General features: G+C 45.9%; 2 protein-coding genes across 3 annotated transcripts; one reads left to right on the forward strand and one right to left on the reverse strand.

Annotated features, from left to right (window-relative positions):
• Positions 1–18,414, forward strand: PLLP (plasmolipin). 2 transcript variants are annotated; one of them, XM_077931831.1, is made up of 4 exons: positions 1–318; positions 11,035–11,208; positions 14,054–14,176; positions 17,130–18,414. In XM_077931831.1, the coding sequence occupies exons 1-4, from the start codon at positions 181–183 to the stop codon at positions 17,151–17,153; spliced, it is 459 nt and encodes a 152-aa protein (XP_077787957.1). In that variant the 5' UTR covers positions 1–180; the 3' UTR covers positions 17,154–18,414. The 2 variants fall into 2 exon arrangements, with proteins under 2 accessions (XP_077787957.1, XP_028595115.2); XM_028739282.2 differs by lacking the exon at positions 17,130–18,414 and adding an exon at positions 15,624–16,751 and having other exon boundaries at positions 7–318.
• ARL2BP (ARF like GTPase 2 binding protein) lies at positions 17,774–27,847 on the reverse strand. The gene is made up of 7 exons (XM_028739283.2): positions 27,689–27,847; positions 27,058–27,109; positions 25,180–25,241; positions 24,006–24,112; positions 22,890–22,975; positions 21,694–21,790; positions 17,774–20,366 (listed from the first exon to the last, which is right to left on the reverse strand). Exons 2-7 carry the CDS (start codon positions 27,093–27,095, stop codon positions 20,268–20,270), a joined length of 489 nt encoding a protein of 162 aa, XP_028595116.2. The 5' UTR covers positions 27,096–27,109; positions 27,689–27,847; the 3' UTR covers positions 17,774–20,267.
• Between the last annotated feature and the right edge of the window lie 89 nt (positions 27,848–27,936).

Consider the following 27,936-nt stretch of genomic DNA (forward strand, 5'->3'; position numbering starts at 1 on the left):
GGCGGCCCTGCCCTGCCCTGCCTGCCTCCTCCTCCTGCTGCTTCTGCTCGGCGGACGCGCCTTCGAGGCACCGGGACCAGCGTTCCGAGGCAGCCCCAGCAGCAGCAGCCCGGCTCCCCGCTCCGCCGGCCCCTCTCGTGGCCCGATCCCCCTCCGGGGGGCGCCGACCGCAGCCTCAGGATGCCCGAGTTCCCGGCCAAAGTCAGCACCCGGACCAGCACCCCCGCCGGGGCTCAGGGCGGCGGGCTGCTGCGCTCCTCCTCGGTGGACCTCGAATTCCTCCGCTCCCTCTTCGGGGTCCTGATGATGGTGGAAATCGTGAGTCGACCCCCGCCCCAAGCTCCTTCCTTTCCCCATCCCTCCTCCCCGGTCCTGCGGCCGAGAGAGGCGTCTTCCGAGAAGAGGGTGTCTCTGAGCGCGTGCAGAGTGCCGTCCTCGCCCAGCGGCTCCTTAGCGGCCAGGAGCGTCAGGCTAGGCTCCCTTTCCCTCGCTCGTTGGCGGGAGCGCGGGGTGGGGGGTGGGCGTCCAAATCCGGCAGAACTGGCTCCCCACTTCTGAAAGGAGGGAAATCACCTGATAACAACCCTTACCGTCGAAAGAGTTTCCAGACGTCCAGATGAGCTACCCCACCGCACTATTATGAGGACGGGGTGGGACCTTCCCTTAAGGCAGATCGCTTGACTGTTTGTCCCCCCTGCAGCATAAGGGGTTGGGGAATTGACGCTAGCTCAGCGGCAGAGCAGCTGCTTGGGATGCAGAAGGTCCTCAGCAGGTGGTTTTTAAGCAAAGGCTGGATTCCTTGCTGGTGGTTGGAGTAATGACCCTTGGGGGGGGGGTCCCTTCCATGTCCTATGATTCTGTGATTCCAAGGAGGGCTGGAAAAGACTCCCGGATGAAGCCCTCTCTCCAGGCAGAAGAGAAACTGGGAGTTTGTGGGTTGACCCCAGGGCAGAAGAATCGTGGGCAGCGTGGAGGGATGATAGCGAGATGCAGAATGAAGTCGGGCAGAGCAGCGTCAATCGCACCCGCTTGCTGCTTTGCTTTGCCCTCTTCTGCTTTGCACATAGCAGCAAAGGGCTTGAAAACGGGGACTAGCACCTTCAGGTGGCTGTGCAGGGTGCCCCAGGGAGGTAGGACTGGTTCTTGCTCCAATGCAGATAATTTTACCTGCGAAAAACTGGAGGGTGAGTGGGGGTAACGGGCTTCCACATCAATGTCTTGGCGCTTGCTGTGAAAATACTTTGGGTAAAAAGGAAAGCAAAGAGTGCTCCTAAGTATGTAGAGCACACCTTTTCGCCTGCGTAATTTTGGGCTACAGGTGGGAGAACTGAATTCTGGAGTTATCTCCTGTGTAACAAGAACATCCCTGCCAAGTTCCCAGCCAAGAGATGGAGGAGAGCTTTCCGCTCCGCATATACTAGTGTCCTCTCAGACTTTTTTGAATTCTAGGGAAGTTGGCTTTCCAAATGATTTCATTTTCTGGGCTCCTTTCTTCCAATGCTAGCCATTGATTTCACAAGGGACTTTGCAGACATCTGCGCTCAGAGCTGTTGTGCACGCAGGTCTCTTGTTTGTGTGCAAACATTTCCAGATTGTGGCTCTAAGCCAGCTCTTACCTTTACAGAGGAATAGAGTAGGACATCTGTGATTCCTGCATTGCAGGGGGTTGGACTAGATGACCCTTGGGGTCCCTTCTTACTCTGCAGTTCTATGATTCCATTGCCTCTGTTTTCTAGCTACAGTACATTCGCGGAACGAATTACAGTAATTTCGTCTTGCGAGGCACCACTGTATTTACTGCAAGCCCCTTGGAACAGGGTCTCTCCTTTGTAAAATGCTATGCACATCGGCACTGTGTGTGTGCGCACTAATAAACCATCTCCAGCCTCTCCTAAAACCACACACAGAAGATTCATTAAAACTAGCACAGACTCTATTGTTTGGGGGGCTGTGGGTGGGTCAAACAGTGCTTTGGAATACCAGAGTTGGGTTTGGGGGAGGCGGGGCAGGAGAGGCAACTTCTACACATTTTCAGGAGACTTCTGGTTCTGATAGAAGGTGACTGAGGGTTTATTCAATCCCCCCCCCCCCAGTTTGTGGCTGGCTGGCTGTCCCACAGAGTACCCAAATGGGAATGACTCCAGAAGAGGTACAAACTTTCCCCCAAACTTGTGTCATAAGAGGCAACCCACTCCACACTCTAAAAATGTACAGTAGGTTTTTCTAACTGGTGTTGTCCTGATGTTTTGGACCAATATTTGCAGCCATAGGAGACGTGTAAAGCGAGAAGTGTTTCTAAGAATGTGCAAAGTACCTTTTCCTTGTTATGGAACTCCTTTCTGGTGGATATTCAACAGGCAACGACACTTTGGAAGACGTATTTTAATTGCAAACTGTCTTCTCAGAAGAATAACCGAATCCTGGCCACCATTTTTCTGGGGACAGCACAATGAGAGTGTGTCTGATTAGGATTCATGGGCGTAGCCAGGATTTTTGTGGGGGGTGAGCAGAACCTTAGTTAGCTATGTTATTTTTATTGATTTAGGGAGGGCAGCTGCCGCTCCCTGCCCCTTCTTGGCTACTCCCATGTTAGGAATGTATTGCATATAACTTTTGTTTGTATATTGCTTTGAGGGGGGGGGGTTGGGAGTATGAAGCAATTGAAGAAATTTCTTTAATGAATAGAACGTCAGAGTTGCCATCCTAAACAGCTGGAGGGTGCCAGGTTGGGATGGCTGCTGGGTAGAATTTGTCTCCCTTTCCCCAGCTTCACAGGGCACAGATATGTGTCAGAAAAGGAGGGGTTCATTGGGATGGTGGGGGCAGCTAGGCAGGCAGGAAACCCAGCTAGATGGGTGGGGTATAAATAATAAAATCATCATCAACACACACACACACACACACACAGCACAACACACCTCCAGTGCAGATTATGTAGGGTTTTCTACAGACAATCTATCCATCCATATCTTGGAAGGTGATGGGGGTGGGGCAAAGCCTCTATTAATCACCCTCCAAAATGGCCTGAGAGCAAAGGACTTGGATAGGATGTTTTGGTGTGGTTTGTTTTTGCAAAAGGGAAGCCTTGAAGAATTGTTTCTTCTGCCTCCTGTGGTTAAGGTGGTCCTGTACCACCTCTGGACCCCCTAGCCTCATTCTCTTTTGAGGAACAGCATGGCTGCTGGCTAAGATACAATAAGTTCCTGCTATTTGTGCTCTCTGGGAACAATTGGAGACATTTTTGTCCCAGCTTCAGTGTGTGTGATGTCAGTCTTTGTATTGTTTTAAAACCTACGGTACCTTTAATGGTTGGGGTTTTTAAAATATTCCTTTAAAACCTATTTTAGTTGTTTTCCTTGCATTATCTTAAATCACCTTGATATTAACAAGAGGAGATTCACAAATTAGTTCTGGTGTGTGGGGGTGTGTGTGTATGTGTAGATCAGTCTTTGCCAGTCTGGCACCCATCCAGATGTTTGAAGCCCAACTCTCCTGGCTGGGGCTGATGGGGCCTGTGGCCCCAAAGGGATGGAGAGCACAGGTAGGCAAAGGTGGATGTAGAGAGATTCAACCTTAATGGGCTCTTTTCACACTTTAACCACACAGTCATAACAAATGTCAGGGCGATAAAGGGGTTCTTCTTTCCTTTCCCCTCAATAAATTAACTATTGCCCACAGCTGGGTTGGAGAGTTGTAAAACATGCCTGTTGAGTTGGATTGATGGCCCTTTGGCTCCCTTCCAACTCTACAATTCATGAATTTGACTACAGAATAGGAGTGTGTTCATTTCTTCCAGGCTGCTAAAAGGTGCAATTATATGTGTGCACTTGATTTCAGCATAGCGGCATCTACCTCTTGAGTGGAAAAAGGCTAGTGTAAAGGTCTCTCCAGAAGCAGAGAGAAATCATGAAATTGTAGAATTGTAGTATTGGAAGGGACCCCATGGGTCATCGAGTCCAACGCCCTGCAGTGCAGGAATCACAGCTCAATAATCCCTGACAGATGGCCACCCAACCTCAGCTTAAAAACCTCCAATGAAGGAGTATCTGCCCCCTTCTGAGGGAGTCAGTTTCATTGTCAAATGGCTCTTACACTCAGAAAGGTTTTCCTAATGTTGATTCAGAATCTCCTTTCTTGTAATTATCACAGCCTACAGAAATAACACCAAGCCAAACCCAGTGGCAGCTAAGGTGAGGCAAAGGGTGGGAGGACAACAGTAGGTGGCGCCAGAGCTAGTAAGTGGGGGAGCCAACTAATTCTGGTTTGGTCTCTGCCTCCTCCCTGTTGAATTTGTTAATGGCAGCACTGTGTCAGAGGAGGAGGAAGCTGACGCCCTGTACTGCCCGCTGGGCTGTTCGTAATCCATCTTGCTTTTCCTCCTCCTAACTAGAGCTGAGCCATGGTTTGGCTTAGCGTTATGTCCAAACCCAGGCTGGTGCTTTGCTGTCTCTCTGCATTGCAAGCAATGATCTGTGGGGAAGTTTTCTTCTTGGTTTGTTGCTTGTGGTTTGGCTGGGGGAGATGAACCATGAACCAGGGTTGGGATGTAACGCTAAACCATGGTGCAACAGCGGGGGTAATGAAGCAGCCATTATTTTTGCTAAGTCCCCACACTCGTGTGTCTTCTCACTTAGTCATCGTTTGTTGTTGTTGTTTTAGTCGTTTAGTCATGTCCGACTCTTTGTGACCCCATGGACCAGAGCATGCCAGGCACTCCTGTCTTCCACTGCCTCCCGCAGTTTGGTCAGACTCATCTTTGTAGCTTCGAGAACACTGTCCAACCATCTCGTCCTCTGTCGTCCCCTTCTCCTTGTGCCCTCCATCTTTCCCAACATCAGGGTCTTTTCCAAGGAGTCTTCTCTTCTCATGAGGTGGCCAAAGTATTGGAGCCTCAGCTTCACGATCTGTCCTTCCAGTGAGCACTCAGGGCTGATTTCCTTAAGAATGGAGAGGTTTGATCTTCTTGCAGTCCATGGGACTCTCAAGAGTCTCCTCCAGCACAATAATTCAAAAAGTCATTGTTTAGCTTCATATTATTTGCAAACTGGGCCTCTGGACTTTGCCCAGTTCAATCACTGTAAATGTGCAGTATCTGTACAGTTATGTAATTCCACGCTCTGGACTTCATGTTCCTACTGGGGTGGGAGGTATTTTAGATGGTGATGTGTGTTGTGCCACATTCTTGAAATAAGTGGACCATCTGCCCTTCTGCATTTTGCCCTCCTGCCCCCAGCTTGATCTGCTGACATGGGCCCCAGACCTCTGCTCCCAAGTCCTGCCCTGGTGGCACCACCACAGAAGCTTGGGAACGGACAAAAGAACTTTTGTGGATGATTTTCTGACTTGGCAACCCACCTGCAGCAGCAGCAGCAGCAGCAGCAGCAGCAGAGTCTGAGGTCAGCGCCCTGCAGAAAGCAGCACAGGCTGCGCTAATGAGGAGTTTGATCAGACAGAGAAGAGCAGTTTCTGACAAGAGCTGAAACTGTGGGTGCTGTTTCATAAGGCTCCATGAGTAGCTCATTAAGGATCTTCTGCCTGTTCTATTCCCCCTCCCATTATTTTACTGAACTTTTTATGTGGGAAAAAAATACAAGTTACATCAGGTGTGAACCAAAAGCATCTGCTTTTGGCTTTACATGTTAAGAAGAGTGAATAAAGCTATTGTTACAAAAATTGGGTGCCACCCCCACTCTCTGCTGAGCAATAGGAAGTTTCCCAGGGTTCCAGGCATTCACCCAGGATTAGTAGAAATGACGCAGCAGAGACTGTCATAGCTTTAAGAAATATGGTTTATTCACATATTTATATCTTTAACTTACATGGAGGGAATACAGAACTTAAAGCACGGTCATTTCAAGATGGGCTTGTTCCTCACAGCAGTGCAACCCTGGAGTCAAACCTGGGCATCTCCCAGCCAGCCTTCAGCCAGCCTCTCCCTTCTTTTTTCCCAGCACACCTTGCTTAAGACACTCTTTTCCTGTCACATTCTACCCAGTTACCCTGGCAACCTTCTGTCTGCCCAGCAGGAGTGCCAACTTGGCCCTGCAACCATGGATGTCCAGGGCCGTGGGTGCCATGCAGTGTGCATGGCCCTGGCACCGAAATTTGAGTGCCTGGCACCCAGGAGAATTTGGTGGGTGCTTGGGCATCCAGGGCCCCAGGGAGTTGGCACTAATTCTGCCCAGACCCAAAATTCCTCTTCGATGGGGTGTCAACACCTGTTGTCATGTGAAAGCCTCTATCCCAGGTGAAGCTGTGGCTTGGAAAGGAAGCTTAGCCTGTATTTTTCCACTGGCCTGCAATCCTCTCTTCAATACTCCAAATAAGCACCCAACTGCCACACCCCAGCCGGCAGCCCAGCGATTTTGCATCTGGTCCCAGCTGTTGGGCCTCAGGGTCCTAGGGAAGAATAAGGTAGATCTGACAAGGTGAAGGTCAGCCTGCACCTATTGAGGAGGATACTTCTTCTGACTTCCTCAAAAAAGTACCACCCAGGTTGGCCCTTAGAGGCATGTGGGGGGAGGAGTGGGGCTCTGGGGTAAGTTTGTGTCCCTTCAGATGCCCCTTGCATTATCTCCTAATGGGAGCTTCAGCTGTTGTTCTTTCATGTTTACCTTTGCCGCTGCCTCTTCCTCCAAGGAACTCAGGAGAGCGCATGTGGCTGTTTCTCCCATCCCCCTGTTATTTTCACAATAATTCTGTGGGGTTAAGGGGAGAGAGAGAGAGAGAAACCAAAGACTGACAAACCATCTCAAGAAGGTGAGCCTTCATAGTTGAGTGGTCTCTCAGATTTCTCTGATCATATTCCACAATATCACAGTGTTTTGTTTTAAGCATGTGTGTTCAATGTGTATGGTAAAAACACAACTCCAAGGGCTTAAGAACACGTTTTTCAGCTTAGGTTTGCTGTGGTTGCACACCACAGAGGCAGGCTCCATTATCCTGCCCTGTCCTTAATTCATATTGTTACATGCACCCCACTCCCCAAGTAATGGGAGACTTCAGAGCTGCTAGTGCACACCTGTGTCTTCCCAGCTTCAGACAAGACTAGAAAAGACTGGCCTACTCTTCTCCTACCCCCAGAATGACATTGCCGCCAATCAGGTGAGGGAGGAAAGTCTGGCCCCTACTTCTGGAAGCATCACTAGCCAGTAATTTCTATGACAACACACCTGTCCTGGGCCAACTCTTTAGTCATGTAAAAAGATGCTTAATGGACTTGGCTAGGGCCACTTAACAGACTGGTCTGACTCGTTCCTTCTATGTTTGGGGGTGGAATCCAAAGATGACATCCATGACAGCACCCCAATTCTATCATGCTATATTTAATTGCTAAGCTGCTCTCAATTTCCCTCCTCCTGGGCAGTTTCTGGGCGCTTTAATAGTTAAGTGCTTTTTATAGTTAATAAGAGTACCTTTTTATGTGGTGCCAAACCGAACGCCTGAAACAGTTGCCTCACTCTGCTCAATGGTAGGACCAGCTCTGCATGGCACAGAACAGCAAACAGTGACATGGCAAAGGTGGGAGAAAACAGCTGGGATTCACCAATCTCTGCCTGAAGTGACAGTTGTAAAAATATTCATATCCCAAAGCCCTCCCCAACTGACCACACACCCCAGAACTATCCTCCTCTCCTCTGCACTATGAAAACAGCTGGTATTAGCTGCCCTGCCCACAATTTGTTTGCTTTTTGTTTTGTTTTTTGCTTCTTTGGAATGTATCCATGAAGGAAACAAAGGGAGCTGGCTCAGTAGGTAGAGAGGAGGGGTGGGGGTGGGGAAGGAGGCAGTGAATGGAAATGTTCTGTGACACTTCCTCAATGTCATTGCATTATTGCCGTCTGGACTGGAGGGCAATGAAAGTGAGACAAAAAACAGGCAACCCAGAACATATAGTATAAAAAGTTAGAGGGTTTCAGGGGCATACACTAACTGGACATGCAGTACATCTGCCCCCAAACTTTTCCGTATGTAAAAAACTATTGAAAGCCTATGACCACCCTGATAGTATTATGGGTATGAATCCTCATAGAATCATAGTTATGAGGGACCCTCTGAGTAATCTAGCCAAACCCCCTGAGATGCAGGAATCACTGCTCAAGAATTCCTGACAAATGGCCATCCAATTTCTGTTTAAAAACCTGCAGGGAATGGCGAGTCCACCACCTTCCAAGGGAGTCCGTTCCACTGTCAAATGGCTTTTATTGTCAGAAGGTTCTTCCTAATGTTTAGTTAGAATCTTCTTTCTTGTTACTCGAATCCATCAGTTCAGGTCCTCCCCTCAGGAGGAGTGGAAAACAAGCTTGCACCATCTCCCCAGGGACAGCCCTTCAGATATTTGAAGATGGCTATCATTTCTCCTCTCAGTCTCCTCTTCTCCAGGCTGAACATTCCCAAGTCCTTAAACTGTTCCTTGTAAGACTTGATTTCCAGAACCTGTATCATCTTGGTCACCCTCCTCTGCGCACACTGCAGCTTGTCCACAGTCTTCTTAAACCATGGAGTCCACAAATGGACACAGGACTGACCAAAGGTCTGACTAAGGCAGAATAGAGTGGTACTATTACATACTTCCCTTGATCTGGACACTAGACTTCTGTTGATGCAGCTTATACTTGCATTATCCTTTACTGCTGCTGCACCATGCTTGTAGATATGATGCACACAACACGGGAGGATGCCTGAGGGGTCTCAAAGCCCAGCTGCCACTGCCTCTGGTAACCTGCAAGGCTGTGAGAGACCAATTACTTTCCTACTTGTTTGCAAACCTGTAGGGCTGAACAGGGCTTCATCCAACCAGAGATGGGGGAGAAAGTTCATTGTGTTGTTGTTTAAAGGCAGACTTACCTACTTTTTACTTTTCAAAACAAAGTGTAAACTAAAATAGTCATCCTCTGAATTTTGAAGTGTAATTTCTCCAGCCATTTAATGTGCACAAACATGCATGTATTAATGACAATATTATAAAAAACACATTTTATTATAGGAAATTGCTTTGCAAATATATTAGGATAAATTTGCAGTAAGCTGTTGATGAATTTTCATGAGGACTTTCATCCTGTCTTTTTTTTTTTTTACCAATTGATATGGACATATGGAGAACTAAACTTCAGATTGAAAAAAGGAGCTGAGAGAAACCAAAGTTGATGTATTGGCCCACCCCTAGCCCACCCCTGTCGTCCTCTTCTCTACACTTCGGTTTGCAGTCAGTCTGATGTGGGTCCTATAGAGTGCCTTGCCAGTGCCAGCCTTTCAATAGCCTTTTGTGCTGGATCATGCATGGCTGTGCTTGATGCCCCAAGGAATGGGCTATCTGATAACTATCAAGCTGGATTTGAAAATAGCTTTACCTTTTTGCTAAAGTTAATATAGCAGGACTAACGACGGAAGTCAGCGGCAGTCAGGCTGCTGCAGGCAATTGGCTGCCATGGGAATATCTCCTTTCTCCTCCCTCCTCGAAAGCAGAACCCCCTTCCCCTCACTTGCCATCAATCGCATGCCAAATTTGTGGCTGGCCACCTCTAGTCAAGCCCAGAGCAGAATTTCAACTGGGCGTTCTGCCTCCTGTACCAACCACCACAACATCATCATCAATATATTTCTTTTCTTAATAGCTATTGTGGAGGCAGGGAAGCAGAGGCCTGAAAGAGAAGGCATTGTCCAGACCGAAGCAACGGGAGAGAGCCAGAGTGTTTATGCCAGAGACAATGTCTCTTTGGCCACATAGCGCCTCTTTCATGGCCACCAGCAATGAAAGACTTTTGTGGAGTCACCGGCGGTAAATCAAGCCCCTGGCCAGCTGCTTTAACTGCATCATTCTCCTCCTCCTCTACCTTCTCCCTGTCAGAGGGATAGTAATACTTTGGAGATGATGTGAGGTGTCCTCTTCCTTAACCTGATGCCTCCACTTTCTAAGCTACTTGCCTCCAGCTGGTGAACTCAATGTTCTCTTTGGGGGTGCAGAAACCAACCAGTCCCTGCAAGCTGGGAGTCTGCGCTGTCATTTTTGACTTGTTAATCTTATTTATGGCAACATTTTCAATGTGCATCTTTGCTTCTTTTTTTAATTTTTTCTATGGTTGCAAGTGCGTTGTGGGCAGAAAATTGCTTGCTTGTTTACTCTCCAGCAGCCAAGGGGCTGGATGACTTAGCCAAGGCGGCAGCAGGAGCAGACAGGAGCTGTGCCCCACTAGGCCCCAGAGCCAGGAAAGAGACAATGGGCAACAAGCCTCTAGGGAGGTATAACATTGCTCCCAGTGACTGAGCAGAAGCCAAGAGTGTGCCTGCGTAACCATGGACACAGACACCATGAGGCAGTTTGCAGGCGCCTGAAGTACATTGCATTGGCGCTTGAGAGAGAATGAAGAGCTTGTGCCAAAGTTGCCAGGTGCCTTTATTCTGCACATCTGTGTCACTAGGAATAAATTCAGTGGAACTGTGTGCCACAGTGAAATGTACCATATTGCGGCAATGTCTGTCTGCCCTGGGAGTGAAGTAGTGTGGTGGGTTGGAGCTTACCTACCTCCTCTTTCAGATGACATGCACCACAGTTTAAGAAGGGTGTGGGCAAGCTGACTAGGATGAGCAAGAGTCTGGAAACCAAGCCTTATTTATGAGGAATGGTTGAGGGAGTTGGGCCTGGAGGAGATGGAGAGGTGAAATGATAGCTCTCTGCAAATATCTAAAGGGCTGTCACATGGAAGATGGAGCAAGTTTGTTTTCTGCTGCTCCTGAAGGTAGGACCCGAATTGAGGAATTCAAATGACAAGAAAGGAGATTCTGACTAAAGATCAGGAGGCACTTTCTGACAGGAAAAGATGTCCAGCAGTGGAATGGACTCCCTCAGAAGCTGGTGGACTTTCACTGGAGGTTTTTCAGCAGAGGTTGGATGGTCATCTGTCATGGAAGCTTTAGCTGTGATTCCTGCATTGCAGGGGGTTGGACTAGATGACCCTTGGGGTTCCTTCCAACTCTGATTCTGCAAAATATCCTTCACTAGCAAAAGTTGTCAATGTCCTTTTTTCTGTTGTGCAGGTGCTGGGATGCCTGGTGTGGGCCCTCATTGCAGACACATATTACCAACCGTACCCTTCCTACGGGTGGGTGATGTTTGTCGCTATCTTCTTCTGGCTGGTAACAGTCATCCTTTTTGGGATGTACCTCTTCCAACTTCAGGCGAAGCTCTACATGATTCCTTGGCCTATTGTGGTGAGTACCCAATACCCTTCCTCAGCCTGGGGCCCTTCAGTTGTTTTGAACTACAGCTCCCAGGTGCTCTGGCACACCCTACCCCAAGCCCTCCCCCCCACTGTCCTCCAGATGGTTTGGGCTACAGCTTTCAGCTGTGCCTGCCTGAGGGCTGATGGGAACTGCAGATCAAACCACCAGGAGGGCAGTGGGGGTGGCAGGAAGTCTGGCTTTTCCTGTTAAGTTCTGGAAGCCTAGCTGCCTCCCTATTTATCAATTTATTTATTTTTTAATGTATGCACAGCTGCATCATAAAAAAATCAAAGCAGTTTGCAACAGTATATAGGCGACACTCCGTTTATGCAATTTGGCTCATGCACAAGCGTGTGTACACGAGGCGCCAGGAAATCAATCCATCAAAACGGCAGAAAGCCGTGTAAAGGGCAAAAATGGCTTTGTAAATTGACACAAGGGCTTAAAACCTGGCTCAGTAGTAGACAGTGCAACTGTCTTAACCAAGGTGTCACATGTTGGCAGCTATGTGCCCCCATCAGCAGTCTGGCTGCCACATGCTGCCCCAGTTGGAGCTTTCGGGCGAGGCCCAGGGCAGCCCCCCATAGAGTGCATTGCAGTAAACCAGCCTCAAAGATCACCAACATATGAACTTTAGGGAGCACATACTTTAGAGAGCAGCCTTTGTGCCTCTCTTCTGCTGTTAGTGCCTGATTGTGATTTGTGCAGCTTTCGCAGGAAAGAGAAAAGGCATTTGTAAGGCATATAAGCCTTTTTGCTCAGGATAGGTTCTGATGTTCACAGGACCAGCTGATCTAGTAGAATTAAACAATAGGTTTATTTCACCTTGTGTTTAAATATAAGTATTGTTGGTGGTAGTTGTTTTTTTATTTTAAAAAAATGCAAAATGGGCCTTAGGGAGGTGATGCAGAATTTGCAGCATTCTAACAGCAGCAGGTGAAGATTGCCCCTGGCACCAGGGACATCAGCTTAGATGAGTCCTGCAGGAAACAGTTAACAGTCTCCACTTCTGCAGCAGTTCAGCAAGTCTCTTCTCTTCTTCTGTGGAACAGCAAAGTGCCACCTCCCCATTCTGCCAGTCCAGAAGGCAGAGACAGGAAAGGAACAGTGCTCTCATTGTTACACTTTCATAACCAGTATGAGTAGAATTCCTACAGCCATCTAAGCAGAAACTGTTGCCAAAATTCCAAAACTGAATGGGCGACTCTTGCAGTTGGTCCTGTGCAAATCAGCGAAGTGCGCACTTGTTTTGGCCACAGAACATCCTAGTTTAAGTGACCTTTATCAATCAGGAACAGATCCACGAAAGGGTCCCCTCCACACAGCTCACTTACAGAGAACTGCATGTGCTTTTTTCATCTAAGATGAAGCCAGACATAAATATTAAGGCTGGTGCAACATGTTGACTGCTTCTAGCTTCACAGTTTGAAATGTGCATACCAGCAAATTGGAGGCTACTCTTGCTTGTCTGCCAGTGCTTCAAGAGGACTGCTTTGTCTTTTCTAAAATTAATTTTAATTACCGGGGTTAAAGGACCATTATTCACCTTGTTTTTTTAAAAAAGAAAGTTGGTTTGTTTGCTTTTTAAAAAAATACAGAACTGTTCAGGGGAATGTGCATTCGTGAGGTCGCAGGCGCTAGCCATTCAGTACTGATGACATTTGACTTCTGCTGCAAAGTTGCATAACCAGAGGATTTTTTTTCTAGAGCTTGAAACAAATGTATGATTGCTGTACAGGGAAGATGCTATAGCTCATTGGTGAAACACACACATTGCATGCAGGAGACCCAGGCTCAATTTCCATTTTCACATAAAAGAATCAAGTAGCAGGTGATGGAGAAAAGTCTCTACCTGATCCTGAGGAAAGCTGCTGCCATTCGGAGTAAATATGAATGGTCTAGATCAGGCATCCCCAAACTTGGCCCTCTATATGTTTGGGGACTACAATTCCCATCATCTCTGACCATTGGTCTTGTTAGCTAGGGATGATGGGAGTTGTAGTCCCATCTGGAGGGCTGAGTTTGGGGGTGCCTGGTCTAGATGGACCAATGGTCTAGCTCAGGTTTTTAACCAAACACAGCAAAGCTGCTTGCAACCCATAACTAAAATTATTACATCTGTCTTTACCCAATAAACACTATTATTTGCCTAGTGTTATATACCTGGATGAGAACAATCCTCAGAATCCGTTTCACTAGGATAAGCAAAACTATTGTATCCAATCTCTGAGGATTTGTATCCTAGAATTTGCACCAGTGTGCTAGTTTGTTTGCATTCTCCTTGAACACAGGATGCTACAAGTAAAATCTCTTCATTCCTGGAGGAACGCTGAGGGCAGTGCCATGGCAGCAAACTCATGTACCTGGCTGCTTAGGAGGAAGACTGGGTGTGGGAGAAGCGATTGGAAACACATGCCCATTTTCATCTCCCGGAACAACCTCGTGCGGGGGAGAAAATGGGCATCTTATTGGCTAACACCTGTGAGATCATACAGGCTTCAGTTCCTGTAGCAGCTTTGCAACTTACTTAAAATGTTCGTGCGGAGTTTCTTTTTGTAAGATAAAAGGAAAAAGCACACATTATAAAGATGCAGTCAGTCCCCACCTGAAGCATGAGGGCGAGAGACAAGAGCAAGATTCAGCTCGTATGCATAAGGCAGGTCATGGCATCCAGGTCACCTGCAATTGAACAATCTGCTGTAAGAATTGTCAAGAATGTTAGGAACATAGGGAGATGCTTTTCATTGAGTTGCAGCCCTTCCCCAATGTTCTGTAGGTCTTCACCTTTAGACCTCATGGAATGTCCTCCAAGACTGTCTTCTTTTTCTTCCAGCTAGTGGTATTCAATGTTGCTGCGTCCGTCTTGTATGCAACAGCTTTCATCACAAGCGCGGCTTCTGTTGAGCCATACTCCTGGCCGCACTCACCAGACTACAACAGAAGAGCCTCTGCGTCGGTGAGTTAAGCCTTTGCACTTGCATCCCCATTGCACTTGTTGCCGGGGGGAGGGGGAGGGGGAGGGGGAAGAAACGCCGTCATCCGAAATACGCGGTTTGCTGAATTTCATAATCCAGCGAAGTTGAGTGCACAGACATGCATATGCTAAGGTAAAGGGTGCCTAAGAGTGCACACATTGGTGAAAACATACAAAAGTTCTTTAGGGAAAACTGCTTTGCCAAAAAGATGGAATCACATAGAAAAATGTGTAACTTACAGAAAAGTTGCACTAAAATGTTGAGTTTTCATGAGGACTTTTTGTTTAAAAGAACACAATGGTGTGAAAACGTGGCGAACTGAATGAGGGAGAAAGTGAGAATCTGAGAGAACCCAGAATTGACAGCTTCACCTAACCCTGCCCATCAGAATATGAAGGGAGCCTCCAGATGACTCTGAGGCTCCCCTTTTCCTTTTACCATACCTACAGTTATGACCCCGATTGCCCCCACAGTACTCAGCCCCCCACCCCCTGCAATGCCATCTGTAAATATGTGGTGCTAGCTTGCCAGTACATCATTTTGTGTACTCATCCAGAGCTTGCAGTGCCAGCAATGAGGTAATGTTCAGTAACTGGGAATCCAGCTGAAGCTACATTATGTGTTCTGTCCTCCTCCCTGGAGTAACTCAGCTCCTTAGTCCAGTGCCAGCCACCAGCATGACGGGTGATGTGTAATGCTGTGTTAACCAGTTTCGGCTAGGCAAGGGCACCCTCAATTTCCAGGTTATCATTTTGTACTGTGCTTTTACTGAAATCCACTGCAGGCTGAAATGGACATATTTATGTTAAATCCATTTAGGACTGAGGTTTTAACAGTTCAGAGGGAGATCCTTCTTTGCATCTCACTTACTCCCTATTTTAAGAACTCAAGGCCGTGGGGTTCTTGAATGTTGTGCTGAGTATTGACATTCTCTTACACCTTGGCTGGAAGGTACTTTTTCTTATGTTATTAACAGCCACCAGAGTGGATGTTTTGAAAGGCTTGAGTGCTGAAACTCAGCTTCTGCATTTGGCCTCTGTCCATATGATCCAATAAATGCCCAGCAGATTTGTGCACAAGACCAGTTCCCATCTCCCCCTTTAAAACTGCTACTCTAGCTGCCAGAAGAGGCAAGCTACTTTTGAGATTTTAAGCAGAAAAGTGGATTGTCTCTACTGCAGGCAGTGGAGATCTTCACAGAAAATGTTGGCTTCATCAGCATTTTCCTACTGAAGCTTTTTTATTCCTCTTCAGCCAAAAAGGCTCCCAGAGGCTTACAAAAACTCAGTAGAAACAACAACCACTGCAATCTTTGCCTGCACATTTACAATCTAATCATCATACGATGACTTGGGACCCAGGATGGACCTACAGCTTACTCACCTAAGCTCCTGGGACATTAATGCCCCCGTCTCCTGTCTTTTGCAGTTTTTTGCTTGCCTGGTGATGATTGGCTACGGGGTCAGTGCCTGCCTCAGCATTCGAGCCTGGAGGGGATATGGGAGTAACGCAGCAACCAGCCAAGCAACCATTTCTAATCACGCCTGAAAATTGTGGGCCATTTTTAATCAACACAACTTGACTGGGTGACAGTGGCTACTGGGGCCTTTGGGTGCTTGGTGTCTTCCCTCTGCCCTTTTCCCTTCCAGACCTAGTACTCTGAATGCTATTCCCAGTCCCAGCTTTAGCATGGCCTTTGCCAAGTATGCTGTATGTGTTTTTAACGCCATCTATAGCTGGTTAAAGCACCCCACCCCACACTATGCACTAATTAGTATCCTCAGACTGGTCAAGGGCCAGCTGAATCATGGAGCAAACCCAGCAAGAGACAACCCAAGGGCTGGTTCTCTCTCTCTCTCTCTTTCTCTCTCTCACACACACACAACTCGTGGCTTGCAGTGAGTCAGCACAGGTAACACCCCATTTAGTAATCTCAGCATCTCATGCCACTTTTGACCCAATACTTCTGCAGAGACTGGCCTGTACAAACAGAAATCAAGTGGTTGAAATTAAGGGGGAACCTGCCTTTCTGTACCTTGGCTGCATGTGATCTTATTGCTAAAGACCACTGCATGTGGTGACCATTCAAAGTTGCAGGGTCAGATTTGTGCCGGCGATTTGACACTCCACAAGCCTGGTGCGCACAGGTATTTGCCGCCACTTGATGACCGGCAGCTGAATGTGTCAACTGACTACACTGAGCAAGCATCAGGTTCAAAGGGACATCCAAGTGCTCTGAAGTGGGAAGATGGTCCACTGAGCCACACTGTCATCAAGGGATGGACACGCTCCTGTGAAGCAGCCCAGAGGATGCCCATCTCCAGGGACGGCCAAGCCAGCACGTCTCACCAAAAACTAAACCCACTAAAAAAGCAAACCCAGCAGCCTCCCTTTATGCCAGCCACTTGCAGCCATTATGTAAATAATGTATAATTATTAACCCAGCGTGTTCCATAGTAGCAAGGATGCTTCTGGTACAAGACCACAGGTATTTTATTTCTAAAAAAATGTTTTGTTTTAAATAAAGTAAATAAATATTTCACCTTTGTCAAATGAGGGCTTTCCAGCACCGAATTTACTTGGAGAGGCACCTAATTCGCTTCCTTCAGTAGTACAAGTCCACAGGGAATGGCTCTGCCTGTCTTTACTTGTTAAACACTTATTTAGTTGCCAGATATAGTCTAGACAATTCAGGAAGGCATGTGGGTGTCCTGTGTTGGACTGCATTATGCAAGCACAGCAGCCTCATAAACTTTTTCATTGTATGGCTAAGCAAAAAGCAAACAAGTTTCCAGTCCTTATGAAGTGGGAGCCAGAAGAAATTTCAAAAGGCAGAGTTGGGCTTTGTGACCAAGAGTTCCAAGCACACCAGGTCCAGCTAGCTTTTCACCTTCTAATAGAGACTCTTTCTTTCTTCCTTGATGGATTTTCCAGGCAATCTCCCATCCAGAAAACTAGACCTGGGCTTCCTTAACTTCCACAGCAAGCTCTCAGTGCTCTGCAATAGGCACCAGGGCATCACCCTAACTGTTCCATGAGTTTGGAGTTATGATCATGCCCTCTTGCTTCTCCTACCTCTACCTTACCCTTTAAGACAATGACAAGAGCCATTTCCAATGTCTACTGAAAGCAAAGAAGGGAAAGGATGACTGCACCTTTGATAGCTGCGGAGAAAGGGGCATTCCACCATGGACAGCTTTGCTCTCCCCTGCAGCTACATCTACCACCATTCCTTCTGCCTTTGTTTTTATGGTTGGGTAGATAGGAGGTTTTATTTAAAAAATGGGAGAGTAGCTGCTACTTAAATCTCTGTCCTCCCTTTCACCCAGAAGCAACAGCACACAGACAAGACTGAGCAGTTATCTGAAAAGTGACCAGGGGAACAGTCAAAAGGTGCAGTTATTTTGGAATCTAAACTCTCTCTCTCTACACACACACACACACACACACACAATCAGGTGCGCAATTTTGCTAAGGGTAATTAAATGTTACATTATTGGCCTTATTTCTGCTCCAGTAAATAGTATTGCATACTTGCTTCTCCCAGTGTCCCAGGTTTACACACACAGAGAGAGTAATCATTTACTTGGTTGTTTAATCAAACACAAAACGATATAGTCTTAGTTTGCCAACAGCACACAAATTGATTCTTGGTATGAAGTGAACTTCAACAAGAGGCAGGCAAACTGTGAACACACCATTGAAAGAAATGCCAAAAGAAGCTCTTGACGAAAGGTGTTTCTCCAGCGATTGCACATGTTTCCTTCAGAGGAGTCCTCCAAGGATTTCTTAGACTATCCAATACTGTAATGACATATTCTAAAATTCCATTCAGCCTGTACCAAAAAATCAATCCCATGCACCTCAACGGTTTTGGGTGAGATTAGAAAATGAAAATTCATTTCCTTGTGTCTCTCCTCCAAGCAGTTCTGACAAATTGGGCACTGAAAGACAATGTCTTTGAAATGGCAAGAGAGAAACAAGAAACTTCCAACTTTGAATCTGATCCTGCATTCCAGTCCGTGTTACCCATTTGCTGACCAAGACTGGATTTTTAAAAGCAAACTGCACCAAGATAAATACTGTCATTAATATTGTCAGCATGCCTTGCCGTGACTGTTTGAAAATGCACTTCTTGCACATTTCAAATACCAACAATATTCAAAGTATAGGGACAAGATTATTCCTCGTTTACACACATGGGACCTTGCCAAAACAAGTTACAAAAAACATCCTTTACAATGCAGAGTTTGCTTCTGGATCTTGCCAATCAAGTTTCAGATCAGTCTACAGCCATTGGACATTACAGAACACAACCCTGAAAGGGAAACGTATGTAAAAGAAAACACTGTGAAAGCAAAAGTTTGCTGATGTAAAGATACCACGTTACCCCCTTCTCAATCTCCCAAGATTTACTTAAGCAAGTACTGTGCCGTACCATATTGTCACCCAAAACTGAAACATGTAAGATGTTTGTGATAAGCCTCATTACAAGAATCACTTACCCCTGCTTGGATAAAAAGGATTTGAAGCCTGAAAGGCTCCAATAGTAAATTTCCAGGGCTCAGCCAGTCATCCTGGCCTTTCTTCCATTATGTGACTTTGGAAGAAGCCTCAGTGTGACAGCAGCACGTGGATCGTACAGGCAGAGTCCTTGAGCGCTCAATTACCAACCAAGAGTAAAGGCGGGCAACGTGTAGAAAGTGGGAACAACTGGAATTTTTGGGTTTTGAATTCCCTGCTCCTGTTGCCTGGTCCTCCACAAGTCAAGATGGCAACAGCAGCTACACCTTTCTCAGCAAGAGTTCCACAGATCCATGTGGAGGTAAGCCAGAAACAGAGATGTGGCTGGGGCAAGCAGAGCAGATCCAACACTACTGGCACATATTACTAGCTGATGTGACTAAGCCAGGATGGAGGGAGAAAGCCATCAGCATGAACCACACATGAGGCTTCCCAGGTGTCTAGCAAAGATGCAGACCGATAATGGCACAGGCAATGTTATCCATGCTATTCTTTTTTTAACCTTAGTAAAACACAACACTGATGAAATCCCAAAGCTTGCAGGTATAATCAAGCCACTCGGGACACATTCACTCCACTTTAAAAGGAGGTTTAACTGTCCTTGCTTTCCTGAAAGAAGCTTGAGGAGGGGCTGTGATAAAAAAAACCTGGTAGTCAGTTCTGACTTCTCAGACCATTTCCTGAGCTTCGCTGTGAGGGAGGTCATTATAGTTAAAACCAGCTTAACTAATATTGCAGAACCTGGAGAACTTTAGCTCTTTTGTTTTTAAAGAACTGCAGCACCTCACAGAACTGTAATTCCCAAAGTTCCTTGAAAGCCATACAAGTTTGGATTTGGGTTTACAGTCCCCATCCCCCATGAAGACATTGCAGAAAGCTTTGTCCGTGCTAGAGCACATACTGCTGGTAGTAATGAAACAGAGTGTGATTTTTCTTAGGAGAGAGGTTACTTTGGAAATCCCAAGTTTTCTGGTTCCTTCTGCAGCTGAAGTGGGGGCCTTACAAGAGCAACACCACTAAGCCTGCTGAATGGGAAAGGATACAAATTCACAATTACTAGAGAACTGACAAATAAGTTTCATGCTAAATATATATATTCGCATCAAACACACACGTGCTACTGTCAAAAGTCAAAATGTGGCATTTAGAACTACGTTAAACATATTTCCCCCGCTTTGTTGTGATTGTGAGCTTCAGAAAGTTGTGCAGTTAGAACCATCCCACGTTTGACACTCATTTTCCATCACTGCTGTCCAATGAAGAAGTGCTTGTTTTCCTTCCAAGAAATCGGCAGCCCTCAAACAGACCATGGCACTAACTGACCTCCATGGCATCAAGTCCCTTTTGGCTGGCACAGCAACAAATCCAAGTGCTAAGACAGGGCTGGATCATGTGGAAATGCCCAATTCAAACAAGCAGCTAAGACGAAAAATTGGCCTGCCAAGAGGGAAGAAGGGTTGCACTCCTCAGTAATCACACTAATCTCTTCTGCTGGCTTTTGCATTCAGGGCACCCCAAGTGGAGACAGCTCTCTTCTGGAGGAAAGAGCTAGTGTCGTAGGCTGTTTGCGGAAGGCGACATGGAGGACTTGCTCAAGGGTGTCACCACGAATCCGCTGCTTAAGTCCAGGCCACGGCCTTCTTTTTCCTAGAACGGAGATGCCAAAAATACTTCAGTTTGGTGGCATTTCTAAATGGCAGCCTTTCAGCCAGACAAGGAGGCATGTTTGTAATGAAACACAGAGCTTTTATTTTCTGCAAGACTGTGGGCAAGAAATTCCACACGGAATCTGGCACCTGCTGTGGAAACTGAGAATCGTAACTTTCATAATCAATAAGCAATGATTCCCCCACCCCCAAGAGCTTTTTGGTTGCTGACAGTAGCCATGGGTGAAGCCAGAGGAGACTGGGCAGGGTTTCTACTGACCAGGGCAAGTTCTGATCCTTGGTACAGCTGCCCTCCCCTTGCCATCTTGCCCTCTGCCACTCTGGTCTTTGCAAACCCTCATGAGAATCAGGGGCACAGATAGCCATATATATAAAAATTTACACACCATCTCCATACAAACATACACACATTATGTGTATATGCACACATTTTTCTTAGAGCAATATACACAATGTTCTCCTTTGTTGGGTTTCAGATTCTGTGCATCTGCAGTGAACACCCCCACTACCAAAATAAGTAAGAATTATTTTTGCAGCTGGCCTGGAATGTGTTCTTTCCCTTACAATTTCTGCCTTAGCCAACCTTTTGAAACTGGCCCCTTTGCTATTTCAAACCCTCCTTATCAAGACTAAATATTAAAAGATCAGTGTTTAAGATTTCACAATAACAACAGTTCTGAATTGTTAAATGCAACTGGTTTTGGGGTTTCACATGCGTTACTTCAAACTGACTTGTTCTGGACCACAGGTTTCCAGTATTTTCCAAAAAAAAATTCTGGAGCGAAACTTGTGCATTGGACACACAGTTCACCACTGAGGTTCACTAAAAGCATTTTTAGACACCCCCTCCCAAACCCATAAAAGAACTCCCATACCAACTTAAGACATGAATCTTGGTAGCTATGCAAATTAACAAAAATGGTATTTTATCAAATTGTCACTGAGCAACTTTTTGGGCATAATACTTTATGATAAAAAAAGAACCATCACCCCAAGTTACATTTGAAAACCACTCTGCCCCATCCAGAGTGCTATAGTTTGGCCAAACTGAAAACCAGGGCCAAGCCTCTCTTCCTGAACTGAGGTCCTCTTTCTCACCCCCAGAATGCAGAAGCTGGGAAGGAGCCCCAATTACTTTGCATGCATAAAGCACCAAAATTAGTTTTTCACTTCCTCAGTTAAAAGGCTCTTAGGAAGCAGAACTGGGAAAGTGATCTCTCTCTGCTCAATATGCCCAAGAGTCACTCCCAGTTAAACCAACTTGCCTGGCCATTCAGTGTGTGCTTTCTGAGCTTTGAAGTACTTACAGCTCTGTAATCCAGGAACATTTCTTTAAATGCGAGGAAGTCAGTAAATGTGAGAAGCATATCAAAAATATCCCCTGCAATTTCATCCTTGTGCTGCCTGTAAGTGAAGGATTTAGTCATCATTAAAACAGCAAGACATTCTAGATTTTAAAAGGCATTGAGAAAATATGCATTACAAAAGCTAAAGAGGAAAATGCCTATCAAAAAAAGTTGCATTTTCTCTTTAAATTAGCCACTTGCACAAAGTAATTTGTACTGAAAATAATGGGACTAAGGGGTGCTTCACACACTGTCACCAAGCAATTATCCAAAGAAAATGTAGTTCAAAGTTGTACACATTTTAGATTTTAAGCTTAATAATTATTCTGTCTTGCATCAGGGGGTGCTTCTGTCATCGTCGTCCCCCCACTTTGAAAATGAACAGATAGCAGCCCACAGAAATTTCTGCAGCTTCAGAATCTGAAGGGGGGTGGGAATGCTGTTGCTGCAATCACAGCCACTTCTGCCAACTGCATTCATGGATGTCTGATTTACAGCTTTTCCTCAGCTGTGTGTGCCCAAGGGTGGTGATGGAGGGAATACTGGACAAACAGGCTCTAAGCTGTTACTAAACAAAGAGATGGATCTGCTCGCTAAGCAGCAGAATATCCACTTAACATCAGTTTTCATTATGCAGCCCTCAGGAATGATCAACAATATGAAATCTTCAAGAAGGTTTCTATAAATGGCATGGGATTGCATGGGCCTTGATCTGCAAAAGAGGCTGGGATGGGCACCACTGGCTAAGCATAGAACAGTCTTCTCTTTTCATAGAAGTGACTTAATAGCCCATTGTTTACATTTGTGAATATCATGAACATTTGGGCCTCAGTGCATGACATATATGAATGATGTACAGCGGTCTTCTTGCTGTTTTACATGGTATCTAAATGGGAAAAAGGGGGTAAGGTCTGGTGGGCACTCTTAGGGGATGCTATTTCACTGCTGTACTGACATAGAGATATCCCTGCTCTGAGGACCACATGACTGTATTTCAGAGTAAGGACAGACCCTGGGGCAAGGAGTCTGCAGCAGAGCTTAAAATAGGTGGATTCACATCTGAGATTCAAAGCCCAAGCCTACTCAGTAAGGAGCCTTAAGAACAAGTTAATGCAATGAAGATGAAAAAGAAATGGAAAGGAAAGGATCCAACTTACTGTAATGACAAGGTGAAGGCAGACATGCTGAAACCAGGAATCCTGTCCAAGAGCTTTTCTTCAATGTATTTTTCAACTAAGCATATCTGAAGTGAGAAGCACTGTATTATTATTTTCCAGCTGAGGATGACAGGGAGCAAATATTGTAGCTTACCATCTCACAAAGAGGTGTTTTGATCTATTCTAGACAGATCAGGTGCAGCTTACTCGACTGTCAATGGCTGAACCACATTTTGGATCCAAATATGAGATATGTTACAGGTAGCAACAGGATACAACCAGTTAAAATATGTAGAGCTGAGTCTCTGCCTTGAGGAAGTAATTTGTTCCATTCATTACCCTTAAGTTATAAGAATACTATGGGTCCTTACTCTGAGTAGACCCACCAAAATTACTATATGTCTGAAATCAATGAGCACAACTAATGATAGGAATACCCTGACTAGCACTGGATATAACCCCCGAATTTCAGAACCCAGCTAGAGACTTGCAAGCTACCATAAGGATCTTTCAGAAACCACATGTGCCCCAGCGGCAATCAGTGTTGCCAGCTTTTAAACCAGCTCTTGCAGCTGTGCCCTTAACAAGCCTTTAATCTGCAACAATTATGAAAACTTTCACAAGAAGCTAAGCTGTTACAAAAGATGCCATGTTGGGACAGCAACCAGCCTGGCACCCCTCCCCTCCAGTCACTGAGCAAACTTTGTAGCAGGAAAACCTTCCTGGCACAGTGAACAAAGTGATGGTACGGCCCAGAGAAGCACACTGGATGGCCAACAGCATCAACGTAGTGCCCTAGAGATGTTTTGGACTACAGCTCACACCCATGCTGGCCAGGAGTTATAGTTAAAAACAAACAAACAGTGAGGGGGCACCAGGTTGATGAAGGCTGGCCTTCAGCACCTGCACTGAGGTCTCAGGTCCCTCTGAGGGTGTGAGAGGAGCCTCAACATCCTGAAGCAGGGCTGCTCTCTCTCTTATGGTCCACAGGTCACTGATGTGTTGCTGCTGAAACACACAGAATCCAATCTCTTTCACAGGGTGGCAAATGTTCAAAAGACAAAGCCCACGATCATATGCAAGAGATAACGATCAAAACAGGACATATGCACTCACATATTCATTAAAAATAGGAGTGTAGATGAGCTTATTTTCCTCCGTATCATCAAACTCTTGGTAGTATTTGTCCATGAAGTTCCTTTGTATAAGCTGGAAGTCATCATCTGAAACCACAACACAGTTGCATTCAGTCGAAAGACAGTGACTACATTCATTGGTGTGCTGTCCTCAGCTTGGGATCCAGTACATGGTGACCCTCATAGCTGCAGCGACAGCACAGCTGCAGCTGACGGAGGCCCAATCCATGCAGTAGCTTCTCTATCTTGCTAGCTCGCTAAGCCTCTGGCAGGATGAAGAGTTTCTCTCACTGACACAAACAAGGCAGAGCCTGATTAAAAGACTTTTGGCAAGTTTCACCCAGGGAACAGAGCTGGATAACGAACATATGAGGCAACATCAGTTCCCTGGAGAAGTCAGCATACACACAGTTCCAATCCTTCATCCAGAATCAATTAATCAGGCATAAATTTTGCCACTGTAATTGCAACACGGCTGTCAAGCACTTCTCCATGAAAGGGATTGTCTGGTTGTTTCAAGCCACCTACTGGGCAGTACCTCAGGCACCACTGATTTATTGAGTGTTTCACTGAAAGGCAAGTATCTACCAACAAGTGTGGACCCACAATAAAACATTGTGGTGCATCCCCAGCCCTCAACAGGAGCTCTCATCATGGGGTCCAGCTGTTTAGGAAGAGGAACCTTGTTCAGAACTTGATGTAGTAGGTGGAGGCAAGAAAGGAAAAGCAGGCAGAATAAGAAGAAAATTTACATGAGAACTCTGCTTCCATGTCCTAGGTAAAGAATACAAGTTCCACCTTCAGCCAGGCACAAATGCCAACCACTGAACACTTTCCCACGTGCCGATACTGCACAAAGAGGAGAGTGGTGGGTATCTATTTTATTTATTAGTTCGCTATCTCTTCTTTTGGCACCCCAGGAGCCCTCAAAGCGACTTGCAAAATACATAAACAATAATATCATCTAGACCGACTTCCCCTCAACCTAGTGCTTTTTAGATAGTTTGTATTTCAGGTTGGGGAAGGTCTGGTCTAGACCATGATGTATTTGTATAAAAACCAGTGCTGACAAAATCCACCCCAGACACAGAACTGAAAATAAAATCAAAACAATTCCTCTAAAATATCCCAGTGCTACCTTAAGAAAAACATACCCATTATTATATCTTCTAAATAGCCAACAACAGCATCAAACTCAGCATCCGACGGTGAAGAGCTAAAATGAGAGACAGCCAAGTTGGATTCAGGTTACTATGGAAGGTGAAATACACATAAACATAACAATCCAGGGCACACAGAATAATGCTTAGTGCCTTTATGGCACACATGAGCATACAAAATACTTCCAGCACACATATTACTCAGTAATGTTTTCATCAGTCCTGTAAAGTGGAGGTACACTATCACCCCCCTGTTGCAGAGAATAACTTCAAACTAAGGGAAAGAACCATTTGCCTATGGCTATCTTAAGTGCATTTGCTGTCAAAGTGAGATTTCATACCAGAGACTTCCTGGCTTACAGCTCTAAGTCTCTAAACTGCTGCAGTCATGCTTTGATCTACCTGAACTGAATCCTCCTCCCCAGATTCCGCTACATTCAGAGAGAAGCTGTTGTTTATTCAAACACAAGTTACTCAGTTACTCAAAGAATTATTTTATGGTGACGTTCTTCTGCATTGCAGACAAGATTTAACCAAGGACAGTCACCCTGATGAGAAGCAGTTCCTTGCCTTGCCTCAGTCAAGTCTGATCTCAGACTTGGACTGGGTTCAACTTGTACCTTAGCCAGGCAAGGTTTTGGATAAGGCATCATCCTTCAGTTTCTTCTCCCTCATCACTAAGTGGGAATAAGAGTGATGTGCCTAACAGCTGACGTTCTAATGCAGGGGTGGCCAACTCCCAAGAGACTATGATCTACTCACAGAATTAAAAATGGCAGTGATCTCAATTGAGCTTTTTTTATGGAGGAGGAAAGCCCCGTTTTTGGGGAGTTCAAGGCTAAGCTATTGGCCATTTTTAGGGAGAAAGGGAAACAGCCACTCACCAACAGATCGCTGGGGAGACAAAAAGTCTCACTGAGTAAACTCCGTCTTCCATTCTGCAGATTGTGCAACAATGGAGGGCGGGGCTGGATTCTATTTTACCAATGCTAAGTAAAGGGACCCAGCGATCGACCGTGATCTACCAAAACCTCCTGGGGATCTACCAGTAGATTGCGATCAACCTGTTGGACATCCCTGTCCTAATGCAAGCAAGGAAGAGGCTGTTCCTAACCCAAGCTTGGTGGAGGAGACACTGTTGCTACTTGCTGCCATCTAGCCATATACAGAAGGGATAACAGCAATCCCTCCAGATCAGAATATAGTTGTTTTTGTAATTCTAAAGCAGAATTGCTTTGACTTGATTCAGGCATTATATTAAAACTCAGGGTCCATAAAAGAGTTGGGGTTATCCACTCAACTTAACTGACAGGAAATTTGTAACAGGCAAATAAAGTACTTCTATATACAGCACTTAACTAAATTATCACACAATGCTTCATTAACTTGTGGAATTTACCACCTCAAGATACGGTGTTGGCCTGTAGCTTAGATGGCTTTTAAAAAGGAGGATGGAAATAAATTTCTGGGGTGAGCAACCTATGGCCCTACAGATTTGGCCAGGAATCATGGAAGCTATAGTGTAACAATATTTGGAAGGCATTGATCTATCATTGATCCATCACTGATTTATATCCATGAGTAGGCCAAAGAGAAAGAAAAATCTTTATGAGTCAGTCTTGACTGTAGTTTAAAAATTAACACTGAAACCAACTATTAATAAAATTAGAAAATAACATTATCACCAAGCAATGTTCCCACCTTAAAAAGTACCCAAAATATTGCATCGTAAGCTTTTGTGGACTAGAGCACATGCTATAAAAAAATCTATCTTCCCCTAACTGTTAAAACTTCCTATTGGCTTTCACATTTCAAATGAAGTTCTGTGGATTTGTTTTTTAAAAGGCAGTGCAGAAACAGAAATATACTTACATGGACACACCAAAGTTTTCTTCTTCTAAAGTTTCCATCGTGGCTTTGTCACCTGTTTTATAAAGTAAACCTTTAAATACTTTAATCCTCAGGGTGAAATAGTTGGCTGTCAGTCATCCTGTCTTCAATGTTCATTTTACTACCACCTAATTCTGCTGCACGCCCAGACCAAGCCGTAAGCACCAGTACCGGGGAGAGAGCTGGGTTCAAATCCCCCTCACTTGGCTATGAAGCTCACTGTGACCTTGGAGGCCACTCTCTCACTTCTGCCCAACCTACTTCACAAGGTTGCTGTGAAGCATAAAAGAGAACTACTTACATGCCACATTGAGCTTACTGGAGAAAAAAGTCGGGTACAAATACAATCAATCAAATAACCTGCTTCTGGGGTTCTGGTTTGCCATTGTGTGGGGCGGGGAGGAGGGGCGCTACTGGACCCAAGGTTGGCCTGACCTGGCAGAGCTGTTCTAAGTTCCTAGCCAGGAGATAGAGCCTCCACATACTGACTCAGTCTACCTCTGAAGGCCAGGAGCGAGCCAGGACCCCCGGCCTACCTAGCAGGGCTCCTCTCAGGACCACAGGGGACCCAGGAGTCCTAGTCAAGGCCACCCCCTTCCGCCTTGGCTCCTACCTGTCCTCCTCCAGGCAGCGCCAGCTCGTCACTCCGCAGACCGACGAGCGGGACGAAGGCCTCGGCCTCCCCCATAGAGTTCGTTGCAAACGCCGCCGTCGCTTCTTTCTTTCTTCTTATTCCTCCTCCTGCTGCTGCCTAGGAAACGGCCTCTTCCGGCAACGCACACCTACCTGACCAATCATTGTGAGGTTGAACGAACTGAGCCAATCACAGGAAGACAGGCGGGACTTCTCTCCCGACCAATA

This window comes from Podarcis muralis, chromosome 7 (genome assembly GCF_964188315.1).
Source record: "Podarcis muralis chromosome 7, rPodMur119.hap1.1, whole genome shotgun sequence".
NCBI classification, from domain to species: domain Eukaryota; kingdom Metazoa; phylum Chordata; class Lepidosauria; order Squamata; family Lacertidae; genus Podarcis; species Podarcis muralis.

Excerpts from the sequence above, each read along its gene's own strand:
- PLLP (XM_028739282.2), top strand. The coding sequence starts at position 181 with ATGCCCGAGTTCCCGGCCAAAGTCAGCACCCGGACCAGCACCCCCGCC. Across the intron at positions 319-11,034 it reads TCCTGATGATGGTGGAAATC|GTGCTGGGATGCCTGGTGTG; the intron begins GTGAGTCGACCC and ends TCTGTTGTGCAG. Across the intron at positions 14,177-15,623 it reads ACAGAAGAGCCTCTGCGTCG|TTTTTTGCTTGCCTGGTGAT; the intron begins GTGAGTTAAGCC and ends TGTCTTTTGCAG.
- ARL2BP (XM_028739283.2), bottom strand. The coding sequence starts at position 27,095 with ATGGAAACTTTAGAAGAAGAAAACTTTGGTGTGTCCAT. Across the intron at positions 21,791-22,889 it reads GCCTTCACCTTGTCATTACA|GCAGCACAAGGATGAAATTG; the intron begins GTAAGTTGGATC and ends CTTCACTTACAG. Across the intron at positions 20,367-21,693 it reads TGTTCCTGGATTACAGAGCT|GAAAAAGAAGGCCGTGGCCT; the intron begins GTAAGTACTTCA and ends TCTCCGTTCTAG.